Source organism: Phyllostomus hastatus, unplaced genomic scaffold (genome assembly GCF_019186645.2).
Source record: "Phyllostomus hastatus isolate PE091 unplaced genomic scaffold, TTU_PhHast_1.1 phas_contig_40, whole genome shotgun sequence".
NCBI classification, from domain to species: Eukaryota; Metazoa; Chordata; class Mammalia; order Chiroptera; family Phyllostomidae; genus Phyllostomus; species Phyllostomus hastatus.
The window spans coordinates 55,359,373-55,376,291 of NW_025333872.1; the positions used below are offsets into that span (position 1 = coordinate 55,359,373).

Consider the following 16,919-nt stretch of genomic DNA (forward strand, 5'->3'; position numbering starts at 1 on the left):
CCAATAATTTTAAAACACATTTCACTTTCCCAGAGAGGTGGTCATTACCAAGGATGTGTTAAGAATACAGAGATCCGCGGCCATCTCCAACTTTCTTTTCTATGTTCTCTTTTATCCCTCATAGCTTCTCTCTCTCTCTAAATCCTCCCTGGAGGACATGCTTACTGATTTTAGAGAGAGGGAAGGGAAGGAGGGAGAAAGGGAAACATCAATGTGAGAGAGCAACATGGATTGGCTGCCTCTCGCATGCACCCTGACCAGATGGAACCCACAACCTAGCTAGGCTTGGGCCCTGATCAGAAGTCGAACCCACAACCCTTTGGAATAAGCCAACACTCCAACCAACCGAGCCACACTGGCTAGGCCTTTTTTTTTAATCCTCACCTGAGGATATATTTATTGATTCCAGAGAGAGAGAGAAACATCGATGTGAAACATCCATCAGTTGCCTCCTGCAGACACCCTGACTGGGGACTGAACCCACAAATTAGGCATGTGCCCTGACCAGGAATCGAACCTGTGAGCTTTTGGTTTAGGGGACGACGCTCTAACCAAATGAGCCACACTGGCCAGGGCCATAGCTTTTATTTCTTAGAGAAACTTTTATGACTGGTATGAGACTAAGGAAATTTCAGTGAGTTCCCCAATAGGTTTATATGAATTTCATTTCTAATTTCTGTAAATAAAGACAAACAGAAAATTTGTTTAATTTTTTAATAAACCATAAAATTTAAATATTCAAATAAAAAGAAACAAAAATAGATATTTAAGCCAGCACTAATTTGTTTCTATTCTCCCTCTAGGTATCAAGAGGCCTGACTGACCTAGAGACCTGGGACTAGAGAAGTCGAGTTATGACACTGGTATAATAACGAACAAGTAAGTGAAAATAGGCAATGGCCTGATAAAGACTTTCAAATCTGGAAGTAAAGATCATTAGAAGCTCATGTGAGCCGACTGCAGAAATCCTGTAAGGGTCTTATCTGTGGAAAAGTACTTCTCGCTGTTCTCACCACACTATCTTCTGCACAGCTTAGCACTCCCTGGCATTTCGATCCTCTCGCTCACTGAAGCTCACTTCAGTCTGTCAAAACACCAAGGGGAAAATCCCCAAACTGAATAGACGGATAAACACTTTTAATGTGAACAATCATATTCAGATGAACCTCTTTTGAAAAAAATACTAGTCAGTGGGTTTTTTATCCTTAAGTAACTCAAATATCATTTCTTCTGCCTGCACTAAAGTGGCATTTTCACTGTATTGATGTTAGCCAGTTATTGGCCACTTGCTCCCACTTTCTGCTGATCACATTGGTGCCCATTTTTCTATTTGATCGAGCCATATACCTTCCACTCCAGAATATTTGATCTTTGATAAACTTTATCTCATTTTGTGAACAAGTCTGCTATTAATCACTGAAGGAAAAAAGGAAGCAGTGAGCACCAGCAAGATCTCACTTCAATATTCACAATTTTTATAAGAAAGACATTCATTTTTATTGTGCAATCTAACATCACTATTGTGTGATACTGTGTCTTTTAGCATACCCCAGTGGGTTGACATTCAATAGGGACAGCAAGCTAGTGCAGGAGAAACGGAGCATAATGCACAGATACTTTCAGCTGGCGGAATTCCAGCAGTGTAGTAATCAAGTGCAGCAAAATTTTCCTCATAGTGAGTAAGAACTCAGTAACTTCTGAGTATTTTTGGTAGAATTAAGGAAAAGCTACTGCAGTCAGATCGGTAATCTTTAGACTGTTTTAGACTGGCTGCCAGGTCTTTTTTAGACCTGAAACCAATGAAAGACACTAGTCTGGAAAGGGATCAGTTTTTCCAAAAATGTGAAAGTACCCTATATGGATGCTGAGTATGCTATGATCCGACAGGTTCACAGTGGTAAACAGCAGCAAAGGTAAATGGTAACATTATCTATACCTTCAGCATATAAAGAACACAGATTGAAAAATCGGCAGCTAGAAATCCTACGACAGCTCCTGAGACAAGTTATTCTATGCCCCACAGTCATTCCATGCCAATGAGGACCAGTCTGAATGGTAACACGTAAGAGTAAAAACAGTGATTTACTGTATGCACGTCAGAAAGCACTGAAAAAGTGACAAAATGGATGTTATTAAATGACAAAACATATTTTGAAGCTTTATTTAAAAATCTCTCACTGTTCATTATCAAAGTTACAAGATTGTTTGCATACCAATAGACAGACTGTAAACATAGGAAATTTTCATTAAGGAAAGATGGGTTTACTGTAATTTGATCTTTTACAAAAATTGCTGCAAGTTATTGATAACAGAATTTCTCTTTTACTTTCTTAAGTCTAATTCTCTTGAAAATTAAACCAATGTTTCCACTCCCTAGAGCTAAAGTTCAACCATGGTCACCTTAGGAAATACCCCTGTTTATTTGTTAATCAGAAATACAAATTGAGTGGCACATATTTCCATTTTCTTCTTAGGCCAAAGGTTTCGGCTTCATTACATGTTACAAGAAAACAGCAGACCTGCAGGGGTCCTGTAAAGTCTTTCATGTCGGAGCTGAGGTTGAATGACGGCAGTGGAGGGAAGCAGTGGTGATGCACAGTAAGACCAGCCCGGGTGCCCTTATCAGACAGGGAATCTTTTTCCTGTTTGGCTCGAAGCGGTGTTTCTGGTCAGGCTGCCCCCGCCGAGCCTGCCCGAAGCAGAAGGGTGACATGCTCTGGTACATCCTGCTGAGAGGTGATTCCATCCCAGCCAACAGCCGGTCCTTCAATCTGTTGGCTGCGGGATGATGCTGATATGAAGAAAATTATCTGGATAGCTCAGATGTTCACTCAGCCACTGGAGAGGCGTTTCCAACATCGGCTCAATTCCATGAATCAACACTTGGTTCTGTTTTTCCCCATCTATTCCAAGAAAGAAATCCAATAATCATCAATGTGACTCAAAATAGCTGAAGAAAAAATAATCTGCCTTTTGATAATCCTTAGTGAATTAGATTTACAGCTTCAATGGGTTAAACCTGGTCTGTCTCCTGAGCAGGAAATGTGGACATGCATGGAGAAAGTTCAAATGTTGCAATATGTATCACCCAAAACAGAAACCTGAGGGTTACAATGAATTCTGACAAAAATTCTGTTGCTATATGTGAAAGTATTCATTCTTTCTTAATTACTGTGCTTACCTAAGATTGACGTTAATGAAACTATAGTGGAGAAAACAGCCCGTTGTACCCGCTGACCAAAATTTATTTTAGTTATACATTAAAAACTGTACTATATGGCTGGCAATTTGAAATGATGGGCACATGAAGTAGGTCAACACATACTTAAAATAAATAAACTAGATATGTGAGTAGAAACCATCAAGAATAAGATCTGTATTTAGGCAAATGTTTAATAAAACAGATGGGAGCTGTAGGTTAATTTTCAGTCAAGTTTTAGAGACATTACTGAATAAGAGTTCAAGTTTTAATGAGAAGGAACTAAGAGTCTGACTCAGGGATTTCAGTTTTAGAGTCATGAAACCTGATTGATTTTTGTTAATACCCATTTGCTAATTAAAAGGGTGCTGCAATTCATACTTCTTTTAAATTCAAACTTTATTACAAATTAAAGGTTAATTTTACATCTTTTATGATTTTGGTATGATATGCTGATGATCTTTAATGTAAACAGAAACACCTAGGAAAAGAAAGGAAAACCAAACTCCTCTTTTGTAGGAAAACAAAGAACCTTCAAGAAAACTGTGTCACTTCTTTAGTGACACACTAAAGTGACACACTTTATTCTTGGTTTGTCTCTCTCAGTCTCTTCAAAATATGTTTAAACCTCTCGGCTTCCTGGAGACAGAAGACAAGAAGGAAACAGGGAATTCATGGAACCACGTGAGAGGGAAATACCCTACTTTCTCCCTTTTGCTCCATTTGAAATGACTTTCACATGCCTGGTGCTCTAATGTCTAGGAAGGTGGGCTGGCGAGCACGGTGATAGCACCTGAAACAAGAGACCCTTTTAAAGAAATATTTAAACTTCCCGTTCGAGGCAGCGTGGTCTTGGGACATGACAGTCAACAGACTGACCATAAGAGAGGACGCAATAACACGACAGAAAACCAGTTCCCCAAACAGCCAAACTGAAGTTCCAAACCTCTGAATTACTGTGTCATAGTTTAAAACAATTTTGAAAAAAAGACATCACCTCCTAACACTACTAACCTAAACAATGCTTCCATTGTTTTGTGTGCTGATCTCTGCTGCATCTATGCATGCTTTTTACACAACTGGGACCAGGGCTAATACAATGATCGGTTTCCATAACGAGGGCTATCTCCTACAAATAGGAGATGAAGCCACACACAGAGCACTAGAGAAAGCAGGGTTTGGTGCTTTGAGAAGATTTTAAAATGTTGGTATTCAAATGGATACACCCTCCACTATCTGGAATGATTCATTCTTTGTAATTTCTGGATTGCCAAATTTTACTGTATTAAATCTTTCTTAGAATATTTGAAAACATTTCCGGTGTAGTTCTCTTTATATTCTTATTACATATTTCTTTGAAATATTTTAATATTCTCAGAATCTTCCTCCTACTTAGCACTGAGTCAAAAATGAAAGAGCAGTGGTGTAAGAGTAAAAGTTCCTTATCTGCAAAGTTTTTCCTTGGGCCAGAACCACTTTTGGATATTCTGAAACTAAGTAGAAGAAACAAGTCACGGCTCAGTATCCAAAATACTGTGCCCGAAGTATTTAAGTGAGGGGGCAAATGCACCATGGCACACTCGTGCACAGAGGATCTGAAAGGCAAAAGCCCAACGCTGTACACAAAAGGATATTTAGAGTTTAAGTTATACAACTGAAGTTGTAGAACATAAGAATGATTCAAATACTCTGCACAACAAACCAAATAAATCACATTACCTATCACAGACCTTAATAGACAGCACTGATTCTCTGCTTTAAACTGGGGCCGCTTCAAATCTGTAACATAAAAGTGCCACTAACTAACTTTGGTCAACAAAGGAAGTGGATCTAGCACCATCATGCCCTTCAACACAGTCCCTCTCTTACTCACCACGGTACCTCCAGTGCCTCGCACGGTGCCCGACGCTTAGGTAATTAATCAGTAAGCGTGTGCAGGGCTTGTGCAACTCTGCTGCTGGTAGAAGACACTTCCAAAATTAATTGTTTGAGAATGGCTTTTGATAGCTAGCACGACTACGTAGAAGAACCCTACATAGAGACTGCTTTGGTTATTAGAATAACAAAAAGTCCGAGTTCCCAGACGAGCCAGGTCTCCGTGCTATCACCTAAATGCACACTACCATGAACAACAAAGCGCGACTGTACCACTGGGGCAGGGGTAGGTTCCCTTTACCTCTTCAGCTCTTCCAGCTGGTTAAAAAACTCAAACAACACACGGTAGATTAGCAGGAGAAAATAAAAAAATTAATCGTAAATAAGGGGAATTCACATAAGCATTAAAATTCCAAAGACAGCAAGGTAACACTGGGTATATATAACATTTTTGAATCGAGGAGAAAAGGAGGGACAGCATTAGACTTCAGAAGTGAGAATGGGTGATTTATAGGTGGCCGAGGAAGCACGCGGCAGCCAGTTCTTGCTAGGCACTCAGCGACAATGGGGCACAACAGGGGCTGGGGCGGGGGTTATCGAGGCTAACTTGCTTGGTCTTCCTGACCAATGCTAGAGTGTAAATTCTTATAGTGATTAAGTCAAGGCTCCCTTCCTAAAGCAGGAATCTAAGAAAAAGTAGGGGGAGTAAAAAACACTTCCTGAGTTTGCTGGGCTTTAACTGACTTCACTTTGAAATGATCTGCATGCCCGGGTGGCACATTTTGGGGGTGCTCGCTCCCTACCCCCACAATACATTCTGGCAATATCGGAAAGGACGAAATGGAAGAGTGCAAAATTAGCAGATGCTTCTTTTTCCCCTGACAGTAGAAAGGAAACACTTGATGACATTGCTAAAGTAAATCATGTTTTTGGTAAATGTGTCTTTGTGTTTCAAAATGTGAGTCTAGAATTTAATACTTGGGAATAAGAAATATGTCACTACAAAGCAAATGACTCAGGAGAAAAATGTTACTACACATGTCACCCACTCAGATTGTTTTAGAAGTTAGTTTGATGGTTTGAAGCAGGCAAGCACTGAGACAGTGAGTGAACTAGTTCTGCATGAAATTCTCTCCTACAGGGCAATTATGGGGTAACTCTGATTCTGATATATTTTCAAATTTAGAGAGAAGTTGCAACAATAGTATAAGAAATTCGCCTTCACCTATCAATAGTTTCTGTTTGTCCCATTTATTTTATTCTGAATTATTTGAAAGTAAAGTGGAAACATTGAGCCATTGACCACTAAATATTTTAGTGTGTACTTTCTATTTTCAGAATAAAAAAATTTAATTTCAATGTTTAATCCTCACCTGAGGATATGCTTATGTTACCACTGGTATTTAACTAATTATTAATAAGGAAAGAGGAGCAAAGGGACTTAGACGTTGAGCTTAATATACAGGGGAGCACAAGCCTACTTGGCAGCCAGGGAGCTCCAGCTTCACACACCAGGGGACCACAGCATTGTGCTCTGCCAAGGGGGTTAACTCTCCTCCCTTCCCCTCCTCAGGTACTAGATTGCTGGGGACACAGAGGGAGAAGCTTGACCAAAGAGGCCTGTCAGTTTAACTAGGGGGTATAAATCCATCCAAAGCCCATGAAAACATGGGAAGTTCACCAGCCAATTTGAAAAAGCTTCTGGTCTTTTCTGAGCCCAAGCTAATACAAACTCAAGGACACAAAGAAGCTCTCTCTCTTTCTCTCGTTCTCACTCTCTCTCTCCCCTCCCCCCCACCCCAGGGCACCTGCACTCGCCCTATGCGCTCACACATCGTCTCTCCATAGCCATGCGGCCTCAGCAGTCACGTGGCCGACGGCCATGCGGTCTCCACATACAGGCTTCAGGAGGAAGCCTAAATACTGCAGCACAGTGATGGGCCGCAGCTGGAAACACATGCTAAGCCAGCGGGATGTAGGACTGTTCTGTACTTTATTTAATACAGGGCAGAGGCCTTCAATGCTGGCCCTGCTAAAAATAAGACTGGACCTTTTCCACGGTGAGACAGACAGAGATGGGACATTGGGAAGTCAGGAGAGGAACCCCCTTAATTTCACATCATCAATAAAGTTTACCACGGAATCCCATCCACCCATGTGGGTCTCAGGAGATTGTTTTCCATGTGGAACTGCAAGAACTTGTTTTCTACCAATAACACTTAAAGAGAGGAAGTGAGAGGCAGAGACAGGGGGAGAACATCGATGTGAGGAAGAAACATTGGTCAGCTGCCTCCCGTATACACCATGACTGAGATCAAACCTGCACCCTAGGTATGAGCTCTGACTAGTAATCAAAGCAGTAACCTTTTGGTGTACAGGATGATGCTCCAACCAACTGAGCCACTTGGCCAGGGCAAAATAAAAAATTTAATATTTATATTAGAGGGACCAAAGTCGTGCTACCCTGAAACTGCCCTTTTGGGATACTGATTTTAAGCTAGTTATTAAGAAATAAGACACAGCCTGGCTGGTGTGGATTAGTGGATTGAGTGCTGGCCTGCAAATCAAAGGGCCACCAGTTTGATTCCTAGTATAGGGCACATGCCTGGGATGCGGGCCAGGTCCCCAGTGGGGGGGCATGCGACAGGCAACCACACATTGATGCTTCTCTCCCTCTCCTTCTCCCTCCCCTTTTCTAAAAATAAATAAATAAATCTTAAAAACAAACAAACAAACAAAAAAACTGGACTCAGAAAGAATGTTTGACCCTTCCCTTTCCAGCCCAAAAGATTCAGATGGAAAGACCTGCTCCAGGAAAGAAATCTTAGTATATTTACCTTAGCCTAATTTAAGTGTGATGGATAGGAAGACTCCAAGCAGAAACCACCCTCCACCCTGTGGTCCTACTATTTGCTGAGTTGCCTAGCAGAAATGTATCTGGTACTCTTCTGCTACCAGTTAATTGTCCGTTTTAATTTTTAAAATGTAAGACCACCGTTCCCCTCTTTTCTCTTTTGTCCAAAATGACATATATACCCAAATGTGCCTTGCTGTCTTTGGAATTTTCATGCTGATGTGAATCCTCCATGTTCACACACTAAATTTTGATTTCTCCTGCTAATCTGCTATATGTTATTTGAATTATTAGTCCAGCTAGAATTTTGATGGTGAGAAGAAAAGTATTTTTGTAGCTCCCACAATATAATAAGTACTATTAGGTAATAATTTCAAATTTTATCAATGATCCCAACTATTTTTACTTCAGGCTAAGATCGAGTCCAGAAACCACACACGGCATTGGGTTTTCATTTCTCTGTACTCTGGGCAGTTCTGAGTTATTCTTAACCTTGACAGTTTTGAGGAGTACATGTCATTATTTTATGGAATATCAGCATAGCAACTTTTAAAACTAATTATTTTAATTCATCTTGTAAAAACAAAAACAGTCGTTCATAAATCCTTTGGGTTTGTGATTTAAGGAAAAGGACAGAAAGAAATGTCAAAGAAACATTTTTTCTTTACGTAGAGATGGAATCCAATTCACTTAGATCATATATCAATACAGAGACTATCCCAATAAAATTTCATTTCTTACATGTATCTCATTTATAAATCCAAGAATTATGAAATAAGATAAAATAGAAATGTATCGCAGTTTTGTATTATCACCATTATCTTAATAAAAACAAACTCAATTCTAAACTAGCACCTACTTTAACATAAATTTAGAGTTGTGGGACAGTTCAAGAAAAATATATTCACAATGACTTTGGTCATATAATTAGAATGGTAATAATTACACATAAAAGCAAAAAGAAAAGAAATTCACATCAGCCACGTAAGTCATGAATGAAAATTATAAACATAAAACAAAGGTAGCTTGTTATGTACATATAAAAAGTGACACCTGCATATGTGTGTGTATATATACACACATATACATACACATACACACATGCATACACACAATGAATACAATAATATACAATAACAAAAATGAGACATAAAGGAGAAAGGGCCAGTTGTGCACTGATAGCTAACTAGGCGCTATTGCGAGAGATGAACTGGAAGGCGGACCACTTGAATTCCAATCTGGAAATGAAGAGCTCTGCGCAGGCCTCCTATGTCTTTGAGGGTTTTTCTTTATATATAAAATAAAGTTGTCTGTCTAGATCCTATGGTTTGCAAATCTGGCTGACGATCAGAATAATTTGGAAAATTTTTCAAAATAAATAAGCTGGATGCCTTTCCACATCTTCTAAATCAATCTCTGAGGTCAAGTTTGTTTTTAAATAGTCCTTTGAATAAATTTTATGATAATAGGAATGTAAAATTGTCCTTCAAAGTGTTAGCAGAAACCCAATACGTAACACAGGCAAAGGACAGGCACCTTGGGTTGCTGCGGAGTTGAGCCTGTCTCCGCAGTCCTGTTGCTCACTGACTTACAGCCTATGGCAGTTTCTGATGTAACTCCGCGGGTCAGCTGTAAACCCCCGATCCAGTAGAGGATCACTAATAGGCCGTCCAGTTCTAGCACAGGAATCTGTTATGTCTACACAGCAACATATTTCTTTTAGAATTCAAATCAACATAATTCACTAGTTTTGAATTAATATGCAAATCACTTAACCTTCTGAGTCTGTTTCCTTCTCCGATAATATGGATAGAGAATTCTAATCTTCAGAGCTGCATGGAGGATTAAATGGACTATCCAAGTAAAAAACTCAGCACAGGGTTTGGACATAGTAGGTATTCAAAAAAAGTAAGTGACTCTCTTCCTCATTCCTCCCTCCTGCTCACTCCCTAAGAAGTAGGTGTCAAATATATTACTAATAGTTAGTGAAGACAGAAGGTCAGTTTTTAAAAGGTCAGGGTTTGGTAAACAACAAGTAAACCCTTACTGTAATTCTGTTCCTGAACACAGACTTTTGAGAATAGTGTTACTACTAGCATGCAAAAGGCTGTGAGAATTTGGCCTTGTGTTAATATACGTGTATAGTTTGCATATTATTATGCAGTGTGGCACATAAATTTTATGAATGTGTCAAGAAAAAAAAGAATGACAATAACAAAAATCCAAAGGCTCAGTCATCATGGAAACAAAATGACTGACATTTAAAAACACGCCTTAAGCATTGTAAACCCTCTGGATTAAGTCGGCAGTGCTCTCAACATGTGCGTTCAGCGGAGCACATCATGACAGTCAGATGAGCCCTACTGTGCTGTGATTATGTTGCTTACCAAGCCTTCAGTAAGGTTTTCTTTTTTTTCTTTTAAATGCAAACTTTCTGGGGGAAGGGGTGGTATTGACTTCCAAAATCTTTGCTATACATTTCAAAAATATCATTATTTGAGAACTCACAGTATGTGATGCATCTGTCTTTTAGAGATTTCTATTAGCAATGGCTCCGCCCTGCCCAACCCAATCTACAATACATTTTAATCCCTATTTTAAAGCTACCTTTCAACAAGGAGTATGACCTAAATGTCTTTAAAAACAGGTCACTTGAAATTCTAGAGAGACGCTAAGTTTCAAATATACTAAATATGTAAAATCTCTATTCCAAGGGAGCTAAAGAAATAGCTGGTATATGTTCATGGGAAAATGCTTCTAATCAGAAAATTTCAGTTTAAATAAATAACTTTCTTTTTTAGTTCACAGTCGTGAATATGCAATAATAGAAATCTAAGGCCAAGCGCTGTAACTACTGTTTTTAGCTTTATGGCCTCACATTTACATTTTATATTATTCTGCAGAAAATGACTTGATTTGCTCTTTTGGGATGTGCAATGCTGAAGGCAAAACTTCTAAACAAGACTGAATACTTCTGAAAAAAGTTTTAAGCAAATAAAGAGATGAGCCTTTTGGTTACCACTGGTCTGAACAATTTTGTTCTGTCTGACAAATTCTTTAACCTCTGATATGTTCATTAGTAAAACGCCAACTAATTGAATCCATCGACATGAAAAACCACAGGCTGAAATCTGAAGTGCATACATCATGTTGAAGGATTCTGACTCAGCCTCAGCGGTAATAGTCAGTGAGGTCAGGTCAAAGAGGGTTAAACCAAGCCAGGATATAGCCAAAGGAATACATCAAACGCTGATTTTAAAAGGGCAATTAATCTTAGACAGAAATGCTTCCTGGGGAATGAGATCTCAATCTTAAGAGCACACTACATGATGTAGCAGTAAAAATGAACATATACAAGCTTACAGAGCTTTTATCCCATGATCACAAACAGAAGGAGAGTGCTGTTTATCAGAGAAATACAAACCCATTTAAAAATACTTACATTAACTTCTTCCGGATCTACACTCACCAGTACAGGTCTTAATGAACATACAATATCACAGTTAATATATGACACGTATCTCTTTCAGTGTATATACTTTATATATATTTTTATTTCTGCCTATAATATTCCCAGAGCCTTGACTCTGTAACATTTTATACAAGACTTTCAAAACATGGCCATGTTAATTCTTTGACTTTTGCTTACAATCTCTGTATTTCTTAATGAGAACATAAACCAAAATTTAAACTAAAAAAATCCCATGTAATTAGCTGTAATTATAAATAGAATACTGTTTAAATTAAGTGATTTTAAGACCATTTAAATAAACTAAAAGCCTTCTGACAAAATAAAAATGTGGTTAGAAGTTAGAAATTAAAACTTGAAGTTCATTTTCTGCCCTCCCCTCCAATACAACTTTGAAAATACAGGTTCAAATGTTCTGATTTGCTTTGATAAAGTGACCCAGTAATTCTAGTTGGGTATAATATGACCAAGTATGAATAGCAGAATAGTTTCATTTAAAATATACGTGATAATTACAATGTTCATTTATGGCCAGAATGAGGTTGCACAGGACTTACTTAATGAAGAGATGATTAGCTTTTAATTGCCTGCATGTGTTATTATTTTGTTAGGGAAATTTTGTTTTCTAATGCTAAATATGAAATACTTATTGTGCCAAGTGTCTGTTCCTCCTTTTAAAAAGCCACGTTAATTCATTTGACTTACTGAGGTTTAGGTAAAAAACAATAATTGAATGAAATCAGAGGCATCTTCTGACAGGTCCAGTAATTTCATCTTCATTAATGAAGAATAAAAAAAAATAATCACTTTGTTATTTCTCTGATTTCAGAAGACATATGTCAATGGATTGAATCATTAACAGATTCTGGATCACCCATATTAGCCCATGTTACCCATGTGTTGGCACAAAGCACAGGGGTGAAGGGAAAATAAAGCAATCAAGGCAAAGAATATGATTCACTGTAGTTTTAGAATTTGATGGCATATGATAAATTCAAGAAAAGAAAATCTAATTATCAGGTTAAGATTGAGCCTTACCAGTTGCTTTTGTCCAAACTTGAGTACAGAAGATCTGTGCTCATGAGGACTACATTTGAAGAACATCTTGGATTTCCACTGTGAACACTACTGTCATTTTTGTAAACATAAAACGTGCATCCCATGAGGAAGAAACACAACGAAGAGCAGAGAGTGTGAGGATGAGACCGAAAGGGTGAGGCCCCCACTGGAGTCTAGTGACCCAGTCCCACCACATGTTGGGCTCCCTGTAGCTCAGCACAATTACAAAAGGGCCTGCTTCCAGGGACCTTCTTCTGAATAGCTGCAAATTTCAAATACATGTGTGCTGTTGCTCAGTCTTCAATGAAAACTTTCACTAGCAGCAACAGTTTCAGACCTCTAGCCTTAAGACTTCTACCTTTAACATATTTTAACAAGCAAATGACAACAGAGCTGGCCACAGTAACTATGTAAATAAACTTAGTTTATTTCTTCCTTAACAAAGCCATACTTCTGGCATTTCTAGTCATGTCCAAAAGTTAATTTCTAAAGAAAAAGTAAGTGGCATAGAACTCTTGCATGATCTAAGGTATAAGGAGCTACAATATCACTTTATATTCAGAGTTCACCATACAGTTACACCTCTGTGCACAGGCTGGCCATCAACCAGTATTTGTCTCTGTGGAGTGGGTTTATCAAAAAAAACCAAGACAAGAAAAAAACATTTACTTGTGGAAAAAATACTACCAAAACCATAATAAAACAACAACCTAGTTCATTGTAAAATCTTGAAATAGTATTATAAAATCTCATTTAAACAAACTTTTCATTCATTTAAACCTTACAACCATCCCCCATCCTATGAGGCAAGTATTAGGAAACAATCTTATTTTTTTAGAAGAAAACTGGATGAAAGAAAACAAAAAACAAAAACCACTGAAATGATATTCCAAATCTGAAAGTGTGAAGGTAGAAAGGGTTACTTGAAAAACAAATTCTAAATGAATGAAAAAAAAAAAAGAATTACTGAAATTGTAAAACCATTACTATTCTTACTCCCAAGCCCTAATTCTCAGGAAGTTTGGGGGATCTGCAGGTGTTGTTATGTTTTGGTGGTATGAGTTGGCAAATTGAAATGCTGCCTCTTTGGGGGACAGCACAATTGTGCCAACAAATGTGACTACTGCTGGTCCAAATCTCAAACACAAGGATCTGCCTTGGATGAGTAACATGAGAGTTACATATTTCTTTGCTCTAATTGCTTTATGTCTGAAAAAAAATTATTATAACACCAAACAGTTAATTCACTTTATAGACACAATCTAATCATGTTGTAGAGCAAAGAGGATAAACGTGACATTGTCTTTTCTTACTTTTTGTAAAAACTATTCTGATTTTTCATTAAGCATATAAAAAGAAAGCAATATAAGTCAGAATGCCTAAATGGAGTATTATGGCTCCCCTAGCCTAAAGTTGTTAAGATTATCTTTCAATGTGCTAATCAAGCAAAAAACAGATGAAACTTAAGTCATTAGTTCCTCAGTACTTTTCCCACATTTCTGACCTTACTAAAAATGTTCTGTATATTTATAGGAGATACACAGAAAAATATGGCTTGTCCGCCAGTAAACAGAGTAGGGTCATTTTAGATCAAATATTACCCCTTAACAACCAGCCCCTGGGTAGCTGGTGAAGGATTCTACCTAACCGTGGTCATATGGTATATGAGCTGGTCCTTCCTTTCATCTAATTTGTGCTTGCCTTTTACAGCTCATTCTTCACTACCTACTCCAGAATGGATAAAAAAGCAATTCTATGTGCCTCCTACTATTCTTTGCATATCTCTATTCCTATACATACCACATCTGTACATCTTTCTGTCCACTCCAACTGGACCCAAGTTTCTTAAAAGCAGAAACTATGTCTTAACACATCTTAATATCCCCAGTGGCAGAAATTTAATGATGAATAATGCAAATACATTTAATGATAAATAATGAAATCTACAACATCAACTGGAAACCAAAAATTAAAATGGTGGTTGGGAAGGGTCTCAAATTAGGTAAGTTCCCACGAAGCAGGGCAGAAATGGAAAAGTACAAAAGCACGTGGCCACAGGATTGTATTTGTTGCTAAGAGAGATGAAGGGAGTCTACTAATTTGCCATGGAATGTAAGCCTGTCCTTACATATACATTCCATTCTTAAATATCAGTAAGAGGTCAGGATTAAAACAGCCCAACTGTTAGAGGACTGACCAACTGGGACTTTGAAATAAACTTATAAAAGTCTGAATAGACATTTTTAGTCTCATAAGCCTAACCTATTAGGTTTTATGCATTAGAAAAGTGGGAAATGAAATATGATTGGGCAAAGTTTATAAGTGTTTTGTATTGTCCCAAGCTAAAAAAAATAAAAATGCGATGGCTTTTAACCTTTGTTGGTTTTTTCTGGTACATTGTTTTTAATAAACAAAGGAAAAAAAATAGTTCACTTCAGGTCTGGTACAGAAGCTTAGCTCTCTGAGTCATTTTAACTAAGGCTGACACCATAGAAAAAACTTACCTGAGCTCACCTTTGGCTACTTCCTGTTACCCCTAACTTGGGTAACTCCTTTAGCCACATATAAAACAACAACAAAAGAAACACACAAAGCACCTCTAGTTACTCCACAAGAACAATGACCTAAAGCACATCTTCATGATTATTAGTACCTTCTACCTTCATCTGATGAAATAAAGGCAAAATTCCTTCATGCATGAATCATTTCTTTTAAGGAATAGCAGACAATGGTGCCATGTAACTTTTATAAAGTACTTTCTCTATTTATCATGTGATGACAGCCAGTTCTTATCCAAACACACCCAATCTCAAAGTCTTTCGCTTTCAACCTAAGTTGGGTGCAGATGTTTCAAAATGCTTCTTCACAGTTAGCAATGCCACAGGTGTCCCGAATGAGACAGTAAATAGTTCTTTACTGAAATAGTGACTTGTTTTGGATATTCCCCACAGATCCTGAAATGACAGTTATTTTCCAATATGAGGCGACAAAAGGAAGAAGCAAATAAAAGTTTTTCCAAAGATAAAATACTGGTGTTAGAAATGTGGCCTCCTCCTGGTAAAAAAGGTACAATCAAAAGTTGTTTGAAAATATAGGTGCTATTTGTATCATTTCAATAATATGTGTGTGTGTGCATGAGTGTATGTGTTTCTGGATAAATATGAGCATGTGACAATTTGGGTGCAAAGAAAAGACTGCCACACAAAGATATCCCACCTACAGCATCTGAAAACACCTAAGAAGCAAATTTGAAAGGAAAAAAAAAGAAGTCATATTGTATATTCTTCAGGAATAAATGTACATGTAAGGACATGCTAAAATTTTAGAAGAGAATAAAGAATCTTTAAAAGAATAGCCCTGGCTGGTGTGGCTCAGTGGACTGAGTGTGGGCTGTGAACCAAAGGGTTGCCGGTTTGATTCCCAGTCAGGGCACATGCCTGGGTTGTGGGCCAGGTCCCCAGTAGGGAGTGCAGGTGAGAAACAACCACACTTGATGTTTCTCTCCCTCTCTTTCTCCCTCCATTCCCTTTTATCTAAAAATAAATAAAATCTAAAAAAAAAAAAGCTTTAAAAGAATAAAAAGCCTCACAAATCTGTGTGTCTTTCCCGTTCAGGGCCATGTTAATCCTGCATGTGTTATGATCTGGGTGTACAAATGGCAACAGGGCAAAAAGGTGCATTCTGTTGACCCAAAGCGTGTGACTGCTTTTCATTTAAATGCCTGAATGTCACAGCCACTATTTTAATAAATTCAACAAGGGTGGTCAGATGCATATATAGGAGCGCTCCAAAATAACAAAATGAACAAAGTAAATATAGTAGAAATTCAGTTCCTTAAGATCATGCCAGGAAATACTGTAAGAGAGAACTGTAAGTAGGTGAGATTTAGGTATTGAACACAAAACACAGAATAAAGAGTTGGGAAAAGGTAAACATTTTAGAATGTTATTTTAAAGTAAACAAAAAAAGTTAAAAGGCTGAAAAAGTGAGAACAAAAATAAATGGCAGCATAGTACACTGGGAAAAAACAATGGACCAGGATAAGGAGACTTGAGGTCTAAAACCTAGTGCTGCAATAAGTAGCCCAGAGACCTTTAGCAAATCATCTAGAATAAATGAAGAGAAGAACAAATAACTCTAAGGTTCTTGAAAGATATCAAACACAAAACTAACACCCAACACATTTCTTCCGGTTCTTCTCCACTGAGTTTTCTGCATCGGTCTATTTGCTGGCGAGTGTGCTGCTGGCTGGGGGACAGACCTTACAGCAGAGCAGTTTTTTCCCAAGGTTTTGAGTTTCATTGTTATGTCTATAGCTTAAATTTCAATTACTCTTAATTGATAAAGGCATTTCTTCAATGTTCTTTAAAATACTACAAAGTACTCAAAAAGAGAGAAAAATACAGTGCAAAGAAATGTGCATACCCTACATGTACATTTATTTTTCAGAGATGTAATTAAAA

At 37.9% G+C, this 16,919-nt stretch overlaps 1 protein-coding gene across 5 annotated transcripts in view; it reads right to left on the minus strand.

Annotated features, from left to right (window-relative positions):
- Window positions 1-2,132: 2,132 nt before the first annotated feature.
- ATG5 (autophagy related 5) overlaps window positions 2,133-16,919 on the minus strand; it is a 122,948-nt gene continuing 108,161 nt past the window's right edge. For all 5 annotated transcript variants that reach the window (XM_045843525.1, XM_045843523.1, XM_045843524.1 and 2 more), the window contains one exon: window positions 2,133-2,903. In XM_045843525.1, coding sequence (XP_045699481.1) covers window positions 2,767-2,903 — 137 coding nt within the window. In that variant the 3' untranslated portion in view covers window positions 2,133-2,766. The remainder of the gene's footprint in view (window positions 2,904-16,919) is intronic.